This window comes from Chenopodium album, chromosome 24, assembly GCF_948465745.1.
Source record: "Chenopodium album chromosome 24, dcCheAlbu1.1, whole genome shotgun sequence".
Lineage (NCBI taxonomy): Eukaryota > Viridiplantae > Streptophyta > Magnoliopsida > Caryophyllales > Amaranthaceae > Chenopodium > Chenopodium album.
In genome coordinates this window covers 4195106-4217570 of record NC_137857.1, presented here as the reverse complement: position 1 = coordinate 4217570, position 22465 = coordinate 4195106, and the positions used below count along the sequence as shown (strand labels likewise).

General features: G+C 32.8%; 1 protein-coding gene across 2 annotated transcripts; it reads left to right on the top strand.

The window, feature by feature from the left end:
• The first annotated feature begins 5117 nt into the window (after positions 1-5117).
• Positions 5118-14626, top strand: LOC145610035 (CBL-interacting serine/threonine-protein kinase 24-like). 2 transcript variants are annotated; one of them, XM_081665277.1, is made up of 15 exons: positions 5118-5614; positions 6813-6875; positions 6970-7041; positions 7212-7319; positions 7492-7566; positions 7677-7730; positions 8589-8714; positions 10185-10274; positions 10827-10949; positions 11465-11584; positions 11856-11972; positions 13586-13642; positions 13734-13808; positions 13942-13996; positions 14137-14626. In XM_081665277.1, exons 1-15 carry the CDS (start codon positions 5453-5455, stop codon positions 14202-14204), a joined length of 1365 nt encoding a protein of 454 aa, XP_081521403.1. In that variant the 5' UTR covers positions 5118-5452; the 3' UTR covers positions 14205-14626. The 2 variants fall into 2 exon arrangements, with proteins under 2 accessions (XP_081521403.1, XP_081521404.1); XM_081665278.1 differs by lacking the exon at positions 6970-7041.
• The last annotated feature ends 7839 nt before the right edge of the window (positions 14627-22465 follow it).

Sequence of the window (22465 nt, the reverse complement as noted above, 5' to 3'; positions counted from 1 at the left end):
GGTACGAACATTGCATTTCCGAGTACGGAATTTTTTAATTTTTTTTTTCGGACATGAATGAAAGCCCATATTGTTTGGGCGTTTAGATAGCCCAATAGTTTCAATAGTCCAATGATTATGAGAGAAATAGTCCATGTTGAGATCATGGGCCTATGGCACATATCTTTTATTTGAATCTTGTTAACGAGCAATCGGTTTTGGCCGAAATTTAGAGAGCCTGTTCGGGACATATAAGACTTCATTTTCAATAGTTGAATTGCTGATAGTTAGTTTTGTTTGGGAGTTACGAATTACGATGGCTTTTTAATGAAATTGGTTTTTGTGAGGATGGATTGAGCGTATCATGAAAAGGTTCATTTACATAACTTGATTTGAAGCTATGTGCCTATGTATTTTTACTCATTACGAAGGTTTTTTTTTTTTATCGGGCTCTTGCTTTTAGAGTAAATTTTATTAGCAAATAGATATTTCTTAATGTTTACATGCTTCTATACTGTTAGATTTACCATGAATTTTGTGTTGAACATGTTTCCGAAGACTAATTACTTTTATTGCATATATGCTGGTATATATATGCTATGTGGAAGCTTTATTTATGCTCAAAATGCTTACATTACATGGTTCTATATGTCTTAAACATGTATAAGTATTATCTATATCTATTTATATCTATATCTATCTATATCTATATCTATATCTATACTCTATACTTTATTAGTATTTAAAAACTCTAACCATGATACACACATGTCTTCATCGTATGTTCACTTCTCTAATCCAATGTGCCAAGTGTTCACTATTCCAATTCAATGTGCCAAGTGTTCACTATTCTAATCAAATGTGCCACATGTTCAATATTCTCTTTTCAATTCATATATTTATTTATATATTCATATTTATATATTCATATTAGTATTAAAAGGAATTTGTAGTTAAGAATTAAATATTTAAAATAAATAATAATAATACTACATTTTTAAAAAAAAAACCAATAATAATAATAATAATACATAATACATAAAATATTAATATCAATATTTTTTTGACAGAATATTAATATTAATTAAAACTTATATATTACATTATAATAATATTACATAATATTATAAAAAATATTAATTGGTTAATTATAACAAGAAATTGTAGGATATATTTTTTTTTATTAGAAGAAGGAATTTGTAAGATCTTTAGTCGATATCATATGCAAGCAATATTTTAAGCATTAGTATTATAAATAAAATTTAAATTACATACGAAGTAAATAATAATACAAATAAATTTGTTAGACACATAATCATCTTGCCGCACTAAAGCTTTGACCTTCCACCTGTTCAATTTACAATCATTTCCTTTTTTTTTTTTTTTACACATAATCATCTTCTACCTTTATTACCTTTTTTATTACACATTAATTTCTAATATGGAGTATATGCAAACCCACAACTCTTCCTCTTCATAATCCCCTAGCTGCTCATCAATGTTCATCGGCAAATTAAACCCACAACTCTTCTTCTTCATCTCCCCTCTTCATTTCCCACAAATTAAATTTCTTAATTTATGTTTTCGGTTACAAATTTCGCCCATAATTATAATAATGATAATGATTTTTGGGTATTTATTCACTCATCTCTCAATGCAATATTAACTCTATATAACATAGTACCTCCATCATCAAATTCATATGCAGATTCACATTCACATTTGGTGAGTGATTATTATCTTGTGCTTTTCTTTTTTTATAATATTTTTTATTAATTTTTCTTATAATTGTAGAATTTATATTGAAACCCCGATTAACAAAATTGGGAAATTGTTGTAGGCTTTTGTAGAGAACTTGATGCAAATTGAAGATGGTAGCTTGAGGTAAAGCTCTTTGGCTAATTATTCTAATATTTGGTATAAGCTTTAACATTTTTGGGAAATGAAGTTGTGTGTGAATTTTAAATCAGTTTTGTTTGGGATTGTTTAAATCAATCCAAAGTTTGTACAAATACCATTGAACTGAGATTGTTTGTTGCATAAGCTCATTATACCTCAATTTCACACTAGCTTGGTATTTGAATGTTTGAAACATCTTAGGTGTTGTCCATGTTAGCTCCGTTTCCTTGCCAAAAAACAAGCCACTGCAGTAGCGCAGACCCCTTTTGCTAATTATAATTACAATTATCTCTGGATGGATCTAATATGATTATATTATTTTAAAATTTGAAAATAGGCCCCAAATTGGTAGTGTGTCTGGTTGTACAAAACTACAAAGTCATGCATAAATCTTGAATTTTGGCAAGCTAACTAACAAATAATTGAGTGATTAATCAGCTGTGGTTGTAGTCTCATAATATTTGATTGATAGTGAGTCAAAGATAAAGTTTTTTAATAGTAGTAAGAAAAAAAAAAACCTTACTCATATTTATATTATTTCACAGGAATGACGACACAATCCCAGAAATAGGCCGGAGAATTCAAGACTAAAATACTACATAACGCAAAATGCAAAACATGAAAATGGATTCCAAAAAGAACATACAAATGTGGATGCGACACGATGAAGAATGACATCTCATACCCCATATATCCTATGTAAACATAGTTACTTTATTAGACATATATTAAATTATATTTTGCAAATATATCTTCCAAAAGACCATGCATATTCTCTTTTAGAAATACATTTTAATGTCATATTTGATATTAAATGTAAATTAAAAAAGTCAAAGAGGCACATAAGATAACAAAAAATAACCACGTGTCGGTTGTCTCCATAATAATTAAATCATACATGCACCAAAAGAAAAACTCTAAAAACAAGCCCGTACATTGTACGGGCCCAAAGACTAGTTAAAGTTTAAGTGAGTAAATCAGTAAAGGTTTTGAATGAGAACACTGTAATATCGTTTATGAAGAACTATATGACTTTTTCCATAAGAGACTTTAATGATGATTATTACTCCTTGTGACTCTTAGTTTTGCAAAGCATTCAAGCAATAATCTCATTTTCAAATGATGTGTAGCCAACTAGCGTTCCGGGTGTTACATAACTAATTAATGTAGTATTAAAAATATGACATGATACTTTGTGAAATTAGAAATACATGATCTCAACTCTACATAACCAATGCAAGAAACATGAACTAGGGAAGTTAAGATTTTGATGGGAATCGTTTCATGACTATAAAATGGTAGTCCTATTTCCTATTTTAGGTGGTTGTATTAATTTAATAATAACTAATTTATGACAAAATGCCGTCATCATTTCTTAATTTAAAGTAAGTTATACAACGTAATTGCAAGAAATGCACAGTACAGTTGACGAAGGGTCGTTGTTAAACAAAAGACGATGAGATTTGTGTTCCTACCTTCAATTGATAATAATAATGATAATATAGAGTACTCTTATTAATTAATAAAATATATAATGCAAATTAAGCTAGCATGTACAATCGGTGACGGAGAGTACAAAATAACAAAGAATACCTTTCATTTTGATGCTTACGAATTACAAATAGACTATTGCAAATTCTAATCCTTACGTATACTTAACAACCAGTCACACCTGTTAAAAGAACAATGGCAAAGTTACAAAGAGTAATACAAAATAATTATGTAAATTTGACCATTTTTTAATTCTATCTAGTATACTATTGAGTATATATTAATTAAAGGAAAACACGTTGGTACTCCCCTTATTTGTTTTTCATTTCATGTCATCAACTTATACTACAAAAGAAAAAAAATAAAAATTGTCCATATAACCACCAATTCTAACATATTAAGTTATATAAAAAAATATGTTCTCTTTGAAAACAAAATTATAGTACAAGAAGATTGAGTCATAAATTCATAATACAACTCCGATCCATAATATTTAACCCCTTGTAAATACACAATGACCAAGTATAAGATTGAGTCTAATTAAGCAAAACTTCGATAATAATACGAGCAAATTTTTTTCAAAGCAAATATAAATATAAAGACTATCTCTAATGGTGAACTTTCAGTATTGAAATACAAAATGAGTTGTTATTTTACCTTCAAATGGTGATACACAACCCACTTCTCAATTTAACAACTTATGTGAAGTCTAATTTTCCCAATGGTGAGACTTTCTAAAGTATACTAATGTCACTTTCAATTTATGGCTCACCAAATCATAATATAAGTTTTTTTTAGAAAAAAAAATAAAATTAAAACTTAAATAAATTACAAAACATATTATAAAATTGATAAAGGCCCACACTTTTTGTCAAATGAGACTCAAAGTTAGATATCAACTTATTGGTGTCCTTTACAAAAAATACTCTCTCTCTCTCCTAAAGAAACTCCCTCAAGTCTCAACATTAGAGATGGTCTAAGGCAAAAGCTAATGAGCGCCCCCGGGGTGTCAGATAAGAGAATTAAAAGTGAAAATGTTAGAGCAAAACCAACATTAATTACTCTTAACGATGCGTGATTTTGTCATGCATTCCTAACGTAATATTATGGACTTGTTCTCCTCAGCTTAATTTCAGTTCAGCTCTAATAAGTTTAGTTCAGTTCAAATCTTAATTTCCTTCTCTCATAAACAATTCATTTCAGCTTTATTCAGTTCAGTTCAGTTCAATTCTACTCCAATCAGTTCTGTTCAGTTCAGTTCAGCTCAATTTAAATAATTCAGAATAGTCCCTATTTTAACCAATATAATTATTAACGCCTCGGGACACTCATTAGCAAGATCCTAAATATAATTACAATGTACTTATCTACGTACGTGGATGCCAAAATTGGCATTATATTTACTTGATAAGCTTGTGAAAATGGTAACCAAAACTCATTATCAATTGATCAATAGTCAATACCATCAACATTATTTTCCTTTATTTATTTATTATTTGAAAAGGTAAGAAGAAATAAACATTAGGAAGCCCCTCCTCACGAGGGAAATTCCTAATGTAAACATTATTTTTCTTTATACTCGTAAGTTAGTAACTCTTTGTAAGCTTTAACATAATACTCGTACTTGCATAGAGTACTCGTATATTGTATACCCGAATGTGTAATAGAGGTTGTCAACGTGTCAAGGTACACCTATTACTTCCATCTCAAAAACCAGAAGAATTAAAATGGAGGATGCATTGCTAATTACCCAGTTGTCTCCTCTAATAGACCATCAACTATTTGCCCGGAGCTCATCACTCCATTTGCAAAAACTCCGTTCTCTAAATTTCTCACCGTTAATTTTCTCTCTCCTCAATCTTCATTCCCTTCCTTTTTCCGGCGAATTTCCAATAGAAATTCTCCTTTGTTCATCAACAAATTGCTAATTTGTTGAGTAATTTATTCCAATTAATCCTATAATTCACCTAATTTCTTTCTCAATTGTGAAAAATTAGGGTTCCGATCACCTGGAAATCCGCAAATTTAGGTCGAATTATTCGTAGTTTTCGATGGTGATGAGGTGAGAGAGAGGAGAGAGAAAATGGCGACGACGAGGAGAGTAGGGAAGTATGAATTGGGAAAGACGGTTGGAGAAGGGAACTTTGCTAAGGTTAAGTTTGCGATCAACACAGAAACTGGAGAAAGTGTTGCAGTCAAAATTTTGGCTAAAACTACCATTCTTAAGCATAGGATGGTTGATCAGGTTTTAATCTTCCTCCTTTTTTCTTGTTGGTGTAATACTTGTACTGTATTAGATATTGAATAACTATTACTAGTAGTCTAGTACTATTTAGTGATTTACTAGATTTTTGCACAGTTAGTTTATTTTTGGTATTGTGTTTGTTAAGTAGACGTGGTAAAACTGACTCGTATCGAAATTCGCCTCACACGACCTGATGATTAACGTGATTGTATGTTCACCATGTTGTGCCATGTGACTATAGACTTGAATATGCCCCAAACCGGCTTAAACGACTCATCAATTGAATAGGACCCGGCCACTCGGGGCGATATTGATGTGACCCAAGGTGGCCAAGGACCTTCCAAGTTTCAATCCATAAGGGAAGTTGGGGAATTGATGGCCTAGATGAGATGGAGTGTTTAAGTTGTGGAATTTATGTTATGGCCAGTTTGGTAGACGATAATAAAGACTGGAATTTTAGTGAGTTTATGGGAGAATAATTTACTAATGTTTATGGCAATTCAATTCCATGTACAAGTTTATGTAATTCTCCATAACTTTCCATTTCTACTTAATGCCACATCTTCAAGTGGTGGTATGTGAACGATGATTTAGATAGGATTATGTATATTGAGAGTAAAGTTTCATTACCATGGATATTAGCCGAAATTCCTTTGGCATGCAAATCGATTATCCAGTAATGTCATTTATTACCTGTAACCAAATGGATAGTAAGTGTCTAGTGATCTTGAGGCTATATGTTAGTTGGGAAAATTGTCCTATGCTATCGGAATCATGCTCTTTTTTCAGCTTGCAAACTATTTGAAGGTTTATACAATGTTGGCAAAGAATGCAAATAAAATTGTCGAGGTTACCAAAAACTTTTAAAAAGTGTCTAGAATACTTTGGGGAGCAACCCAAGAGAAGATTTCGCAATATGGAGTAAGCTCTTGCTTTTTAGCTATGTGAGTGGGAGGAGCACCATTGATTTTACTTTAAAGTTCCATGTTCTGGTTATGGCTTGTGGACATCAAGTATATGATGTCTCCTTTTTCTTTTTTCTTTTTTTTTTAAATTTTTCCCATCAGTTAAACAGCTATCAATTTGCTGAGTGGAGTTGCACATCTCCTATCTTAGAATTGGGCTTTGAACTTTAGGATCAGCCACGTAGTTGGTGTCTCAATCTGCTGGATTTCAAATGTCTTTTATTATTTTGCAGATTAGACGCGAGATATCTATAATGAAGATTGTTCGACATCCTTTCATTGTCAGATTACATGAGGTATGTGCTCATTCAGCTAAAATTTTATATGGTTAGGACTTTTTAAGGGATTCTCTTGTTCATGCTCTCACTGATGTTCTTTCCACACGTGAAGGTTTTAGCTAGCAAGACAAAGATATACATAATTTTGGAATTTGTGCCTGGTGGAGAGCTATTTGATAAAATTGTAAGGCTATGCCATTGCTAAAACTTGAAAGATTAACCCATTCAAATTCCATGGATGACTTTTTTGATGAAGATCGGTAGAATTCACCTCACAGTAGCTTCATCATTGTGTATCAATTCTGACTAATTAGTTTGCTGTTATTTATTGTTGCCCTTGTATTAAGCTTATAGGTTCACAAAGGTAAGCTGTCTGAAATGGAGTCTAGGAAATACTTTCAACAGCTTATCGATGCAATCTCTCATTGTCATAAGAAGGGTGTTTACCACCGAGATTTGAAGGTATATGCATGTTATTGCTTCACATTGATTAATATATATATCTATGAAGAACTTTTTCTGCTGTTTTCTCAAGATCTATGTCGATATCTTTTATTGTTCATATTCTTAAAAGTATTATATGACTGCATATTTTGATCCTTTTTTTTTCTTCCCAAAACCCTGCATTATCTAGCCAGAAAACCTTCTCCTTGACGCACGTGAAAATTTGAAGGTTTCTGATTTTGGGCTCAGTGCCTTACCACAAAAAGTAAGCATTATCAAGTCTATTTGCCTTGATTTATTTTTATATATTTATTTATTTATTCCTTCTGTTGTCCTGCTGTATAGCTTTTACTGATAATTTTGTTTATACATCAGGGAGTTCATCTTCTTCACACCACATGTGGCACTCCTAACTATGTTGCACCTGAGGTAATGTATCAATTACCATCGTAATCGTTGTGTTCTCTCCTGCACATACTATACTCTTATTTGACACCGTGTTTAATACTTTAAAGTTACTGAAATTCAGTTTTGGTGATCAATGATGAGATTCCTGAAAGCATACTGTAGACTAAAAAAAAAAAATTTTATTGTAATGCTCTGTAGTTTGTGTAAAAATGTGACAAATGAATATGTTGTGTTAGTGATTTGTGAAACATAGCCATTAGAGAGGCCTATAACTACTCTCAAATAATTATAAACACACTCATTGTTAACTAAAGAGCCACAAATGTTATACCATCCTTTTTTATTATTATAAAGCTGTATGATCGAGTCATGACTTGGGTGATTATCGATGATACATTATTAATGGGATTGTATATCAGTATCTCAGAAGAAATTAATGATAGCGTAAAAATTATCTGTGTACATACTTTTTTTATTATAATTATAATCATCAATGCTCCTAACGAATGGTTACTGGGGCATATTGGTGGGGGTAATTTTGTAGAGAAATGAGAGAAAATTAGGTTAGTTCTATATGAGACTCATGAGAGGGGAGCAGGGGAAGTGAGGTGAGTAAGTGACAGAAGTTACTATGATGATAGTTATGTATGGAGGATTGATTTACCTATGACTAAATATATAAAGTAATGGCATGGATCCTGATGCTATTACTACTACTGCCTTTGTGTTTATCTCTTTGAACTGTTAAAATGAAGATTTTGAAATATTCTTCTGTGAAAGGCTAGTAACACTTTCCAGTTAATGCTTGCAAGACAATTTGATAAACAATTTGATGATTCATTTGTCTGTTATCCTTGTCATTTTCTGCATAAATCTTAGGTTCTGAACGGCCAAGGATATGATGGTGCTGCTGCAGATATTTGGTCTTGTGGAGTCGTCCTTTATGTCCTTCTAGCCGGGTATCTCCCTTTCGAAGAAACGGACCTTTCATCCTTGTACAAAAAGGTGATCAGTTTGTATTGGTTTTTCTAATCTAGAACTTCACTTTGAACACTATGGAGTTGATGCTTTAACAGTGTTATTTCTTATCCCTGGAACATTTTGTCTCTCACTGTACCTGTGCTTGTTTAAGGTTTTTATTTATGTATTTTTTTTAATAAAATATTCCTATATGAGGTTTTTTATTGGTATGCTCGACTCAGTATCTTTATCCAACCTTCAGAAGTATGTTATGGTTGACTTATTCTTTTCAGAAGCTGCCTTTGGCTTGAGTTTATGCTTCCAGAAGTCGAAGTTTTCTAACTGTTTAGCTGATCCAAATTCCTTTTGTGACGGTATTGGAATTTTCATGAACTTGAAGACTATAGTGAACCATTTCCCTGTTTTTGTCTCCTATCCTGGTTGACTTTCACTATTAATACTACCCTGAAGATTTCTGTTATTGTTCTAGATCAGACTAACGTGGGAAGTATACTAGGCTGCTGTTGTAATTGTTGCCAACATTGATCTATATATGATGTGTTTTAGGGGACAGGGAGGCACGGGAGGCAAAAGGTTGAATTTTCACTGATTGTCCGAACCGGGGGGAAGAGGGTTTAAAGAGGTCTGTACGGGGTACAGGGGTCTGGGTATTAGACTATTAGTGCAAATCTCTTAGGAATTCTGCTCCTTTTGTTTTTCATATAAATAGTTGTTAGGGGATTTCAGAGGGTTTATGCTTGACATTTTGAGAAGCCTATTGAGAGATGATCTTTGTAGACATTTAATTGATCATTTGTAACGTTCACTGATTAGTACTGTAGGAAACAACTTGATCTTTCTCATAGGTATTTCATTCTTAAAGGAATTTTCCTTCTTGAATTCTTGTGTCTTTATCTTGCTTAATTTACTTTGTTCTTGACCTTTTGAATGCCTTCACTTATACCATCAATATGTTGCAGCTGCAATAATCAAAAACAATTTATGCCAGTTAGTGCATCATAAAATTCTTGTTATTAGGCTGTTGTAGGGTTTCAGGTGCCTAAAATTTCCCTTATTCCTTCAATCTGACGTCAATTACAACATGATTTTAGCCTTTTCTGAAGATTTACATTCTCTTCACCAGGCAAGCTGTATTGAAATATAGAAAAGTGAGATCCGATCAGTTTTAGTGAAGGAGAAGATTGAATTAGCTCTAGCTGATGTGGAAGAGATTGAGTTCCTTGATCACTCTTGGACTTCCATATTTTTGGTGACTAAATGCTCATTTTAGTTCTGTGTACACTGCCTCTATAATTGACTCTGAACATTGAGAGGTCCTATTGTATATCTGTATGACTTATGCATATCTTTCTCTTAAGACATTGATTAACTCATTTGTAATTCAAATCTATTGGTATATGCAGTTACTATGAACGATTTTTTTGTGCATTGACAGTTTTTCCCTTTAAATTAATTAGTCATTAATATCTTATTGTTTCCTTGGTGTACCTGCAGATAAATTCTGCCACATTTTCTTGCCCATTCTGGTTTTCACCAGGTGCAAAATCATTGATTGAAAAGATGCTTGACCCTAATCCTAACACTGTAAGTATATATCACCTTAGTACCACCTAGTGATCAAAATTAGGTATTTATCTTTTATCTAGTCACACTGCCAGGACCAGTATCGTGATTCATAATCAAATACATTTATTGCTCTCAGCATACAAGTGCCCCATGCTTACTATGTCATCCATTGCTGAGCCCAGCTAATTGAAAAAAAAAAAAAAAAAAAAAAAAACTGTAAAGTAAGTGTTTACTTCTAGTAGAGAGATTACATTTTTTTTTTTTTTTTAAATATTGAAAGCTTTAATTTCTACATCTAATATATCAATATTTCATTAAATAGAATACAAATCAGTGAAACTAAACTGTATATATTGATATACGAAGTATAAGATAAAATAATAATTTATAATATTTTTCAAGTCCTTAATGTTCTAAATAACAATATTTTTCAATAAATTTCAATTATATTTGATATAAAAATGAATATATATTATGAGTGAGCTGATGTCAGATTATGAAGCCTGAAATAAGTTGGGCTGATAAATTTGCCATGCTACTTCATCTTATTCTGTTTCTTTGATGATACAGCGTATTTCAATTGAGGAAATTAGAAATGACCCATGGTTTCCAATGAATTACATTCCTGCTCGACAATGTGTGGAAGTAGAAGTTAACTTGGATGATATTCGTGCTGCTTTTGATGACATTGAGGTCAGAGTCTTGCCCTTTTTTTTGAGGGGGTCTTGCCCTTGATATCCTTGTTTCCATTTAATTTCCTAATACTTCAGTATTCTGGATGAAACACTTCCATTTTCAGTTTGCTAGTGTATATTTTCAACCATTATATAATAATCGATAAGTAAAAAATCTAAAAACTATGTATTTCGAAAACATACTTTTATTTAACAAGATCTCACATGACTATTTTTCCTAAAGTATAAATCGCCAAAAATAGAGAAAGTAGAGTATCTGAATGGTATAAGATCAAAGAGTACAGAGGAAGTATTACAGTGCATACGTCTGTAGTCTTCCTCGACAAAATGCTTTATTATCACTTTGATGAAGCGTATGCCTCATGTCTGCCCATTGTGCCTTGAGCCGTTAGAAACTGATTAATGCTTGTTACTGCTTTTCTGCTGTAGTTGTGATGTTGCAGTTTATTTCTGCCTTTGTTGTTAACCTGATTCTGTGACTTACAATAAGTTTCCTTGGGCACTACACTGCAGGACCATTTTGTAACTGAGCAAGCTAGGCACCTGGAGAGAGGCCCCATGATAATGAACGCATTTGAGATGATTACCTTGTCTCAAGGTCTGAATCTGTCAGCCTTATTTGACAGACGTCAGGTATAACCATCTCAAATCTTAATTACATTTATATTGACTTTTGCTGATAGAAAGAAAGATGCAGTTGGTTGCAGTGATGCACATTGATTTTTATTTTATGTTTATCTATTTTCTTTATTGCTGGCTTTTAGCAGTATTAGCACTGTATTACTAACTATACATTGCTAGAGTTAATTCCATGTCATGGTAATAGGTAAATACTTAGTGCCTGCTTAAAAGTTGGTCCTTAGTTTGCTTACTTCATGGACATTTTACCCTTGATTTTTTAAAGGATTATGTGAAGAGGCAAACTCGCTTTGTTTCGAAAGAATCTCCAAAGACCATCATTTCAACCATTGAAACTGTTGCTGAATCAATGGGTCTCAAGGTCCATACACGTAACTACAAGGTGTGCATCTTAATTTCTGCATTCATCTTATTGTGCTCTCCATTTGAACTGTGATCGTATGCAGCTTGTATGGTCAATTTTTTGTCCTTTTGCTTTACCCCCTTTTTTTTATTATTATTTATTTATTTTTTTTTTTTTTTTTTTTTTTTGAAAGATGCTTTACCTTGTATACCATAGTTCTTGAATATGGTATTGAATTCATGTGTTGAGAATTATGCCCGCTGATAGAGTCGTTGGTGACTTATTTTCTAGATGGATAGAAAATTGCCTAGAACTTTCTAATTGAAACATGTTTATTCATTTGAAAATTTGGTCATCCTTTCTGACATGTGTAGCAGCTAGAAAGTTTATTATAACTTACGTAATATTTTTTTTTTTTTTAATTTTAGGATAAGGAATATTTACCAAGCCTTTTTTCAGACAATTGTCAATTAACCCACAACTTTTAGTTTGTTAGTCTTCGTTTCATTTCTTTTTTGTAAAGTTTGGTGAAAGGTCAGGCCTCTAAGCTCTTTTCCATCAGATCAACTAGTCTTAAACCAGAGTTGCTTCTCTGACAACAGAATTTCTGATTCTGGGCCTCTGGGGTTACTTATTCTTCATATGTTCTCGCCTCTTGTGAGGATGTGGCTTGCTGTGGTTAGGATATCAAGGCAACATGCTACTAATTAAGGATACCCAACATCTGTTGTCGGAGTCTTTGAGGCATTTCTGCTGTTAACTAGCTGAACAACGCTAAAATGAGTGATGATACCCTTGACGAGGATCTAATCTGTGAAGGTTCTTTCTAAGGGATTAAATATTTCTGAATATTGAAGACAGGGACCTACTGTTGGATGAATTGGGAATGAGTGAAAGCAGGGGGAGCTGGAGTATCCCCTTAAGATTATAAAATCTTCTGACAAAATTAGGATTTGTCCATTTCATGGAAGATTCAAGGACCTTCAAAAAGCACCATTGGGACTGAGAATACTGCATATTATAATAAAGGGCCTGCAGGGAGATGAATACTTGCCTGTTACCATGCATGATTTGGCATTTTTCAGCAATAAGGTAGATGATTGCCATCTTCAGAACCTTTGAAACATGAGTCTTTGATTAATCCGTCTTACAAGAAAAGATGCAAAATCAATCCAAAGTTTTTGCTATAAAATTTTGAGTGTCTTATGAAAGGTTTTCATGATGAAGTTTGATCTTAGCTTTTTCTAGGTTCTCATTTATTGAGCACTTCATGTCCTTTAATGTAATCTCCTTTTCATCTTTCTGCTATAGATTTTCTTATCATTTAATGTAAGCTTGGTGACAGCTTGATATATATGGCACTTGCAAACATTCTATGCTGAATCAGAGTGTTGCTTCAGCTGTCTGATAAGGATTGGAGTGCCTTTTCTTTTACACAAATTAACTCGATCTCAGTCCTGTGAGATATTTTCTTCAGCGAATTGGGCACGTTTTTCTCCTGCTGTTTTTATTCTACCTTATTAATATTGAATTTAAGGTCAATTAGCTTAATGGTTTCTTGTCTTTGTTTCCTTTGTTATCTAGGTGTGGTCTATTTGATTATATCCTGAACTATTTGAGCCCTAACCTTATTCTTTCGTTGGTTTCTGTAGACAAGACTTGAAGGAATATCTGCTAATAAGGCGGGACAGTTTGCTGTGGTGGTAGAGGTAGTTCACAAATAAAATTTGGTGTCGGACACTTGAGCTATGCCCCATGAAATCCTAATTGTTTTTCAATTCAAAAATTTCTGTCTTTCAGGTCTATGAAGTTGCTCCCTCACTTTTCATGGTTGATGTTCGGAGAGCCGCTGGTGACACCCTTGAATACCACAAGGTTAGCTCCTATTAATAATTATAACCTCTTTTCTAGTTTACATAGTTGTGGGCAAGACTGCAATGCTGCATACATTGGCACCAAAGTAAATTGGCAAATTTCTAAGATCTCCTTTTATGTTCTTGGTTTGCAGTTCTACAAGTTCTTTTGTGCTAAACTGGATCACATCATATGGAAACCAAATGATGGTACGGTACATTCCAGTCTACTTAAAACCATATCTTTCTGTTCTGTTACTAGTGTAGTACCCATAGGATGGAGGATATTATATGAGCAGGCAGTGAATAACAGAGTTTACCTTATCTGATTTTTGTGTATTACATTATAGGAATAATAAAAGATGGTACCCAAAGCGCTGAAAATAAATTTCATCGAAGAAGTTACTCGAAGCCTTAAAGGTAGTTGTCGTCGACGAGCCAAATGAAATCTGTCAAAGATTGTGTGAGTTTGTGCTACATATCTATGTCTATACATCTTATATGTCTAGATCAACCTTGTAAAAATTGTTCAATCTCTCATTTGTATCATTATCCTGTTCTGGATTGCGCTGGGTTATGTACTGATGCATTTTTCCTGAGTATCTACGTCTACAGCGCATTGCTTGATCTTGGAGGCAACTTTCTTCTAAGAACTGTATTTAGTTGTCTTCAATCGTTGCTTAATAAATCCAGAACGCGAATCCATTCATGTATGTAGCAAAAACATCAAGTTGTGTGTCATGAGGCATTCAGGTTGATGTAATGCTATTGTTCTATAGAATTATCCACGGCTGAAAATTTGAGCAGACAATTGTTTTTGAGTTTTTATAAATTACTTCATATTATCCTTATAATTGTTGTTACTCTTGTTAGTATCTTTTGCAACATTGTTGGTAAATTTGATCGTCGAAGTATTTTAGGATGTAGCCTGATGGTTAAAATGCGAGTAACACTCAATATAGCGCGGAAGCTAGTGACCATCATGGAGGTTTGAGAGCATCACATGTTTGTGCACAAAGTATATCAGTTAATCAAGTGATAATCTTGTACTCGCTCTATGCCTAAAACTTCTAGTTTTGACTCATTTACTGAGATAGTTACCGTCAAAATACTGAGATATTGTTAGAGACGAAAGAGTACTAACTCATCTTTATTAGACTTTACATTGACATAGACAACTCCACTTCTATTATAACATGAATGCATGACAAATTCAGTTGTAACATGAATGTCATTCCAAAGCTTTTGACTCATTAAGTTACCTTTGTTTTTTTCGCCAATTCCAGAAGCAAAAACAAAGGACATACCAAAATCAGTGCATTAATGACTTGAGACCCAGAAAATGGACATCATAATATGATATACATGTAGTACACATAAATAAATAATTGGTATCATCAATAATCAACCTTCTATTGTTCACCTATATGCAAATTCTCTATAGATTAATTCCTAAAGACGATACATATATAATCTCTGTTTGGATATAGTTGTCACGTTACTAATTTAAATTACAACTTCAACGAACAAATAAATCGACTAATCACGGCTGAAAAAGCTTATTCTTACACCTACATTTCCAAGACACGAGATAGTAGTTTTCATCTTGTTGGGACGATACTCGTCTTGGAGGAATTACAAGAACAGCCATGCAAGGCCTGCAATTCATGCACCTGTTTGTACACCTTGGTGGTCGAGATCCCAGCACCATTTTTTTGTTCACTGATATTCCTATTAATCCAAAATTAAAATGTAATCAGTTAGTAAAATTAATTTACGTCTTCTAATATAATAAGCCATGTGATTATGTAAAAGTGTATGTTTATTATAAATTTAAAGTTGCGAGTAAAAAGTATTGTACAACGATATTATGCAAGTGTTTATAGCATAACAACCTTGATAATATTCAAACCAAAATTTACCAAAATAATTGTCATAAAAAGTTGGTAGAAAATAATGAGTTATTGAATAAAATAAAATAAAAGAACTTAAGAAGAAGTACAAAATTAGGAATCAAATATAATTTACTATCCAAGATGTTTAAGAATAAATTAAAATTTCAAGTAAAGGATTCCTTGGTTAAAAAACATATTATGTTGTTAATAAAAACTACTAAAGCATTAATAAAAAAAGAAAGATGCAATACAAAAAAATAAAGAAAAAAAAAAAGATAATTAAACCTTACTACTCAATGACAAATTGACAATGATATTGGAGTTATGAGTAAAAAAAAGAAAAAAGTGGAATAAAAAAAATGTGAACTAAAAAAGAACGAAGGAAGTAATACGGACATATGCATGAGAACGATTTGAGTTGTTACCTGAAATGAAAGGAAGAGAAGAGAAAGAAATGACGCATGCCAAAATCAGAGCAGCCATTTGTAGCTTGAATGATTTATAGTTTGTAGTAACCATTTATATCTATCTATCTATCTATCTACTCTAATTTTTGTAAGAAAAATAGAGGAAGGTAAAATTGAGAGCTTCACTTGTATAAAACTGAAGGTTAATATAATAAAGTGTTGCTTTTTTATTCTTTTCTGCTTCATGTAATAATACTGAAAAGTGGATAGCTATAATAGTATGTATGTTTTCTGAATTTTAGAGATGCACACTATAACAATACTGTACTAAAATGTTTCTTTTCACGGCACTTGTTTTCTTTGCTCACTGTGTTTCACTCGTTGTCTTTCACTTTCATTATTTTATCGCTTTTGTACGATTACTCTCTTTAGTTGATCTTTTTACCTTAGATGATTCTTTATGGTGTGTTAGCTGAAGTCAAATCATTTTGAGACGAAGGTTTTGTTGGCGTATGTTGTTGATTACGAAATACTTGTTGTGTATTCTCACTAATGCTTATGGTGAGCATGCCATTGCCGACCATGTGGCTCTATATGACTTAGTAAGAAATGGTATGGTTGTGACACAATACTTAGCTAGGTGTATGTGCATGCAACCACATGTTGTGTGGGGTTTTAGAGACCGTATGTCGTATGAGTATTATTAGGGTTACTATAGTTTGTTAGTACGGCTTGAATCATTTGATACAAGTCCTTTACTACCTATATATGATTGAACTTTAACGAACATAGCCAATAAATATCTCAATTTTCATTCGGTATAGTAATTGAAAATTAATGCTTTTTCCATCCCATCCACGCACAATAATGTATAGAAGTTGTTCAAGCATACATAAGAATTTGCGTTTAATCTTTTTCTATTGGCTCAGCCTAATATAAGAGCTTGATGTAATTATCTACTCTTTATGAACAATAAGTTTGTACCCTCAATTTTTATGATAGAAATGACCTAAAATTGAAAAGTTACATTTAAACTTATACTAATTGAGTTTATAACAACTTAAACAAGTGAAATTTATATGGCCACTATGAAAGATTGGAAGTTAATGAGCCCAATGTTTTAGTTAGTTAGTGGGCCCAATATTTTGTATTTATTGATGAGATTTGTTACCACCATGAGAGGAGAGTCTTGAATTCTTGATGGTCTCTGATGAAAGAATCCAAGTGTCTTTGAAAGATATGCTTTGTATTTCTATGCTTTGATGAGTAAGAACTCATAATTTATTGAATAAATTGAGTATAATTTTTATAGCAAACAAATTTATAACTTGTAAATGTAGAAATTTAACAAAAATACGCATAATATACCATTTACCATGAAAGTTTAAGTTCCCTAACCTTTTTACTGCGGTAGGTGTTTTAATTTCGTCTTTTTAAACAATTAAATGCAATAAAGTTTCTTGTAAAATTTATTCCTTCCCAATCTGAACCTACTAACTTAGTAAAATTGAACTAATAAAATAAGCTAAATCAAGTTTATAAAACACACTTTTGAAAACTGTTAGATATTTCAATTCATAAATCAATTTTCTTCCTTTTTTTTTTTTGGATTGCGTATATGTTGAATGAATGGAGTGACAGATTATCTTTAGCTAAAGATGAATTGAAGTGAACAGTTAAAAGGATTATTTTACAAGAATTTATGTTTGAAAATTGATTCATGTTGTATTGTTGTGCTTCAACAATCAACATACATCTATCTTATGACTTGACCTTCCTCTGCACAAACTTTAGCAATAATTGAAGGTACTAATGCCTTTGTCTCCCACTCCCCACCTTTCAATTTTTGGTTGGACATCACTGATTTTTCACATGAAATTTCACAATTTTAATTCTCCTATACTATTTACTACACAGTAGATTTATACTTTATTGCTACAAAAGTGTGAGACATTTCTCATAAATTACTTATTATCCAAAAACAAAAACAAATTATTTACATTTTGACTAATTCTTGTAGAGTCCAAGTTCATTACTGTATACCAATTATTTGATCTACACATATTTGTAAGTTTGTGATCCATATTGTACGTTGATATGATGCTTAGAATGAGAGATCATTAATTGTCGAGATTTGTGAAAATTTATGTAATAATGTTTTTTTAACCTATTTAATTACAATCAAGATTCTATACTAACCAATAGGGAACGCGAGCTGGGTTTAGACCGTCGTGAGATAGGTTAGTATTACCCTATTGATGACAGTGTCGCAATGGTAATTCAACCTAGTACGAGAGAAACTGTTGATTCACACAATTGGTCATCGCGCTTGGTTGAAAAGCCAGTTGCGCGAAGCTACTGTATGTTGGATTATGACTGAATGCCTCTAAGTCAGAATCCGGGCCAGAAGTGACGCATGCGCCTGCCGCCCGATTGTCATCCTACAGTTGGGGTATCGGCCCCCAAGGGCACGTGTCGTAGGCTAAGCTGGCGCGGTGGATGCGTCGTGAGAACCGCCTTAAAGTACAATTTCTACCGAGCGCCGGGTTGAATCCTTTGCAGACGACTTAAATGTAAGTGGCAGAGTGGTCTTGCTGCCACGATCCACTGAGATTCATCCCTATGCCGCTTCGATTCGTCCCTCCTCCCCCCCCCCCCCCCCCCACCTATTCCTTAAAAGCACCTATATTTTGGAAAACGAGGTTAGCGATGCATCTCGTATGTTAAAAAATGCTAAGTACGGGATTAAGACAAGTCACGAAGCTTAAGTGTTGGGATGTTGGATGGTACAAGGGGTCGTGCGGGATGTGCACAAGACATGTGCACCCAAGACATACTTGGTTCCGGGCACTAGTTACGACTCCGAAGGCCCTCAAGACATGATGATTAAGGATGAATTAGATGGTTTCGGATACTATGTATGACTCCCAAGGCCTTTTGGGAACCCATAGAAGTACTTGAATGCATATTCTCGCCGGGTTAAAAAGTGATATATAGAAGCCAAATATGAAGGCTATAATACACGAGATCGGAGCAATTAAGGAGGTGTCCGGATTCAGTGTCAGAAATTTACGGAGTACTACGGGATGCATCACGGAGTCATATAATATAGTTTTGACCCATATATGACCATTATTCGGCTACGTAAAGACCTCGTGAAAGTTTATAGCCAATACAAGAGGCGTGTACGAAAATGGTTAAATTGGATGCTTAAAGGCAAATTAGATGGTTCCATCTGCCCAAATGGACTTCCAGAGGGTATTAGGGTCCATGGTAATTATCTCGCCAATTTTTTTTTTTGGCCCAAAAAAAGTAAAAAATTATCAAAATTGAAGGCTATTATCCATGTTTTTTTTTTTTTTATCAATTTTAGAGGTTTTAGGACCCGATATCGAAAAGTCTTGAGATGCTAGGGGATGCATCTCGGGATCATATAATGACGTTTGGAACCATATATGACCATTATATGTTATCGTAAATGTCCATGGTGTAACTTGGTTTTATGAAATCAGTGCAAGTTGTAATCAGGTAAATTGACCGTATTAAGGAAAATTGGATGGTTTTACCCACCCAAATGGACTCCCGGAGGGTATTAGGGACCATGGTAAACATCTCGGCAATTTTTATTTTCGGGCAAAAAAAGGTCAAAAAATTCCAAAATTGAAGGCTATTATCCACGCTTTTTGAGGAATTTAAAAGGTTATGAGGCCCAATGGCGAAAAGTCTTGAGACCCTAGGGGATACATATTAGTGTCATATAATGCTGTTTGGGACCATATATGACCATTATATGTTGTCATTAATGTCCGTGGTAGGCTTGAGTTCACGAAACCGGTGCAAGTTGCGAACGAGTAAATTGACTGTTTTAAGGCATATTGGATGGTTTCACCCACCCAAATAGACTCTCGGGGTATATTAGGGTTCATGGTAAGCATCTCGACAATTTTTATTTTTGAGTCAAAATAAGTGGAAAATTAGCCAAAATTGAAGGCTATATAATACACGATTTCGGGTCAGTTTTTGACATTTTTTCAAAAATTGAACTGAATGTGTTGGATGACTCCTGGGGTCATATAAGGAGGTCTGAAACCATAAGACACTTGTAAAGATGTCCATAAAGTACCAAGAATGAGTTTTGACTTTATTTATAAATTCATGAATTATAGTAATGTCATATAAGTGTAATAATGTGATGTGCCTTGACTATAATAATGTCATATATTTATAATAATGTCAAGTAAATTGAAGTGATGTGACTTGACTATAATGATGTCATAAGTATATATGAAGTGATGTCACTTGACTATAATGATATCATATTATGAAAATAAATTATTAATTATGTGATGTCATAATATGACATGATTTGACAATAATGGTGTCATAAAAGTATAATTATGCTACATAAGTGATGTAATATGGGTAAAATAGTGATGTGATTTGACAATAGTAATGGAAATGAACACATTATTTATTGTTACTATTCACATGTTTGTTGATTAATATGTATAGTGACTATTCATTGTTACTATTCACATGTATGTTGATTGACAATAGTAATGGTGAATAGTGACTAATCATTGTTACTATTCACTTGTGTGTTGATTTGTAATGTAAGTAACAAGTTACAATCTTCCTTTCTCATTTGTAACTTTTAATACCCTAGCAGATCATCCTACAAATAATTTTTTTTTTACTACGTATCAAGATTGTGTACTTCCTTAGCTTCGAGTTTTAATAAGTGTTACACTTACTAAATACAGCCGTATTATTAATTTTTAATATTCAACTACCCCACTTACCTCTTATTTTATTTAAGTCAATTAAATTGCCTAAAACTATGTACCGGTTAAAATATAACACTTATTAAGACACGGAGAGAGTAACAGTGTTAGATCATATTGAAGTCCAATCAAGAGGCAATGGACAATTGGACAATGCCTCATTTTATGCTTTACAAAATTCTTTACACAAACAATAGTTAGGTTCCACCAAATTATTATTCCTACACTTGTGACTTGTTTCCTTACACTTGAAAGATTGTGGAACATTTGCTCGTTCCATACTTCCAAGCCCATGCACCTCCATCATGGAGAGAGTAATTGAATATTATCATACTACTATCATTGTTAGCAAGTACAAAGCATTCTAATTGTTTGGTAATAATTGTCACGTTGCACCTATTTTTCATGCTTAATTATATAATTGTATGTCAATATTATCACTATGATGTCATTTTATAATAGCCGGAACATTAACCTTATTACTTACTCTGTATTATTCATTTTTAACATGTTAGGATTAGTTTAATGATAGAATCAATTACTTTAAAAAGACAACACCTTTTTCTAAGTACAATAAATTTATAACGCGTACATAAGATAATTACTCCGTACTCCATACGACATGATTATCTATATATCTTGGAGACTTGGACCAAAGGAATCCAATAACAGTAAATTACTATAGCACCCTAAAAATTAACAGTATAAAACATTACAAATTTCACAAAAGGAGGGGATATTATGTCACATCTTCATGTCTAAGGAATCATAAAATGTGTGATGAATGGTTAAAGTTTAATACAGTACAAAGTTATAAAAACAAATAAAGAAGACTTAGACAGTGTGATATGACAAGTGAAAATACACCAAAGAAAATTTACATGGAGTACAATCTATCAAAAGAATTTTTATTCTTTGTCCACAATAATTGTATAATATGTTCAAATAGCAGAAAAATATACAGTATTTTGTTTATTTTGACTAACTATTAGCCTTGATGAATGTTCAAACATAAAGCTTGTTAATCAAGGTTATAAAATCTGATTCATGTCAAAGCAATAAGTTAAGTTTTGTAAATTAGATCTCCTATGCAAGAAAGTCGAAATTGCAGATCATAATTAGCATTTAGAATGTCGTATAATTCATTAAAAGAGTGGATCGAACAACATTATGTAAAACTCCGTAGAATGTCAAGCATTGTTATATTGATGATAGGACTCTAGTCTTTATAATTGGTTAGAAAATGACAATTTTAAGGTTAAAGCATAAGTAAAGACATTATTAGTAGTAGATCACATCCAACTTATTTGATTTAGGAGATGACAAGAAGCCCAAAAACTTTGCCTTGGGCTGGAACCAAAGATAAGGGACCAAGAATGAGTCCCAAATCTTGAGGATGAGGAGCTATGCAAAGCCCAAACACTTAGCGTGTATTTTTAGAGAGCCACAAAGGCGGATGATGAGAATCGATTCCAGAATCTCTTGAAATTGGTAGAGAAACTCTAATCACTTGAGTTATCCCTCACTCTGCATAAGGATGTAGGATGTATAAATGTTTAAGCCATAGGCTTGTAGATAAGGATTCATATAGGG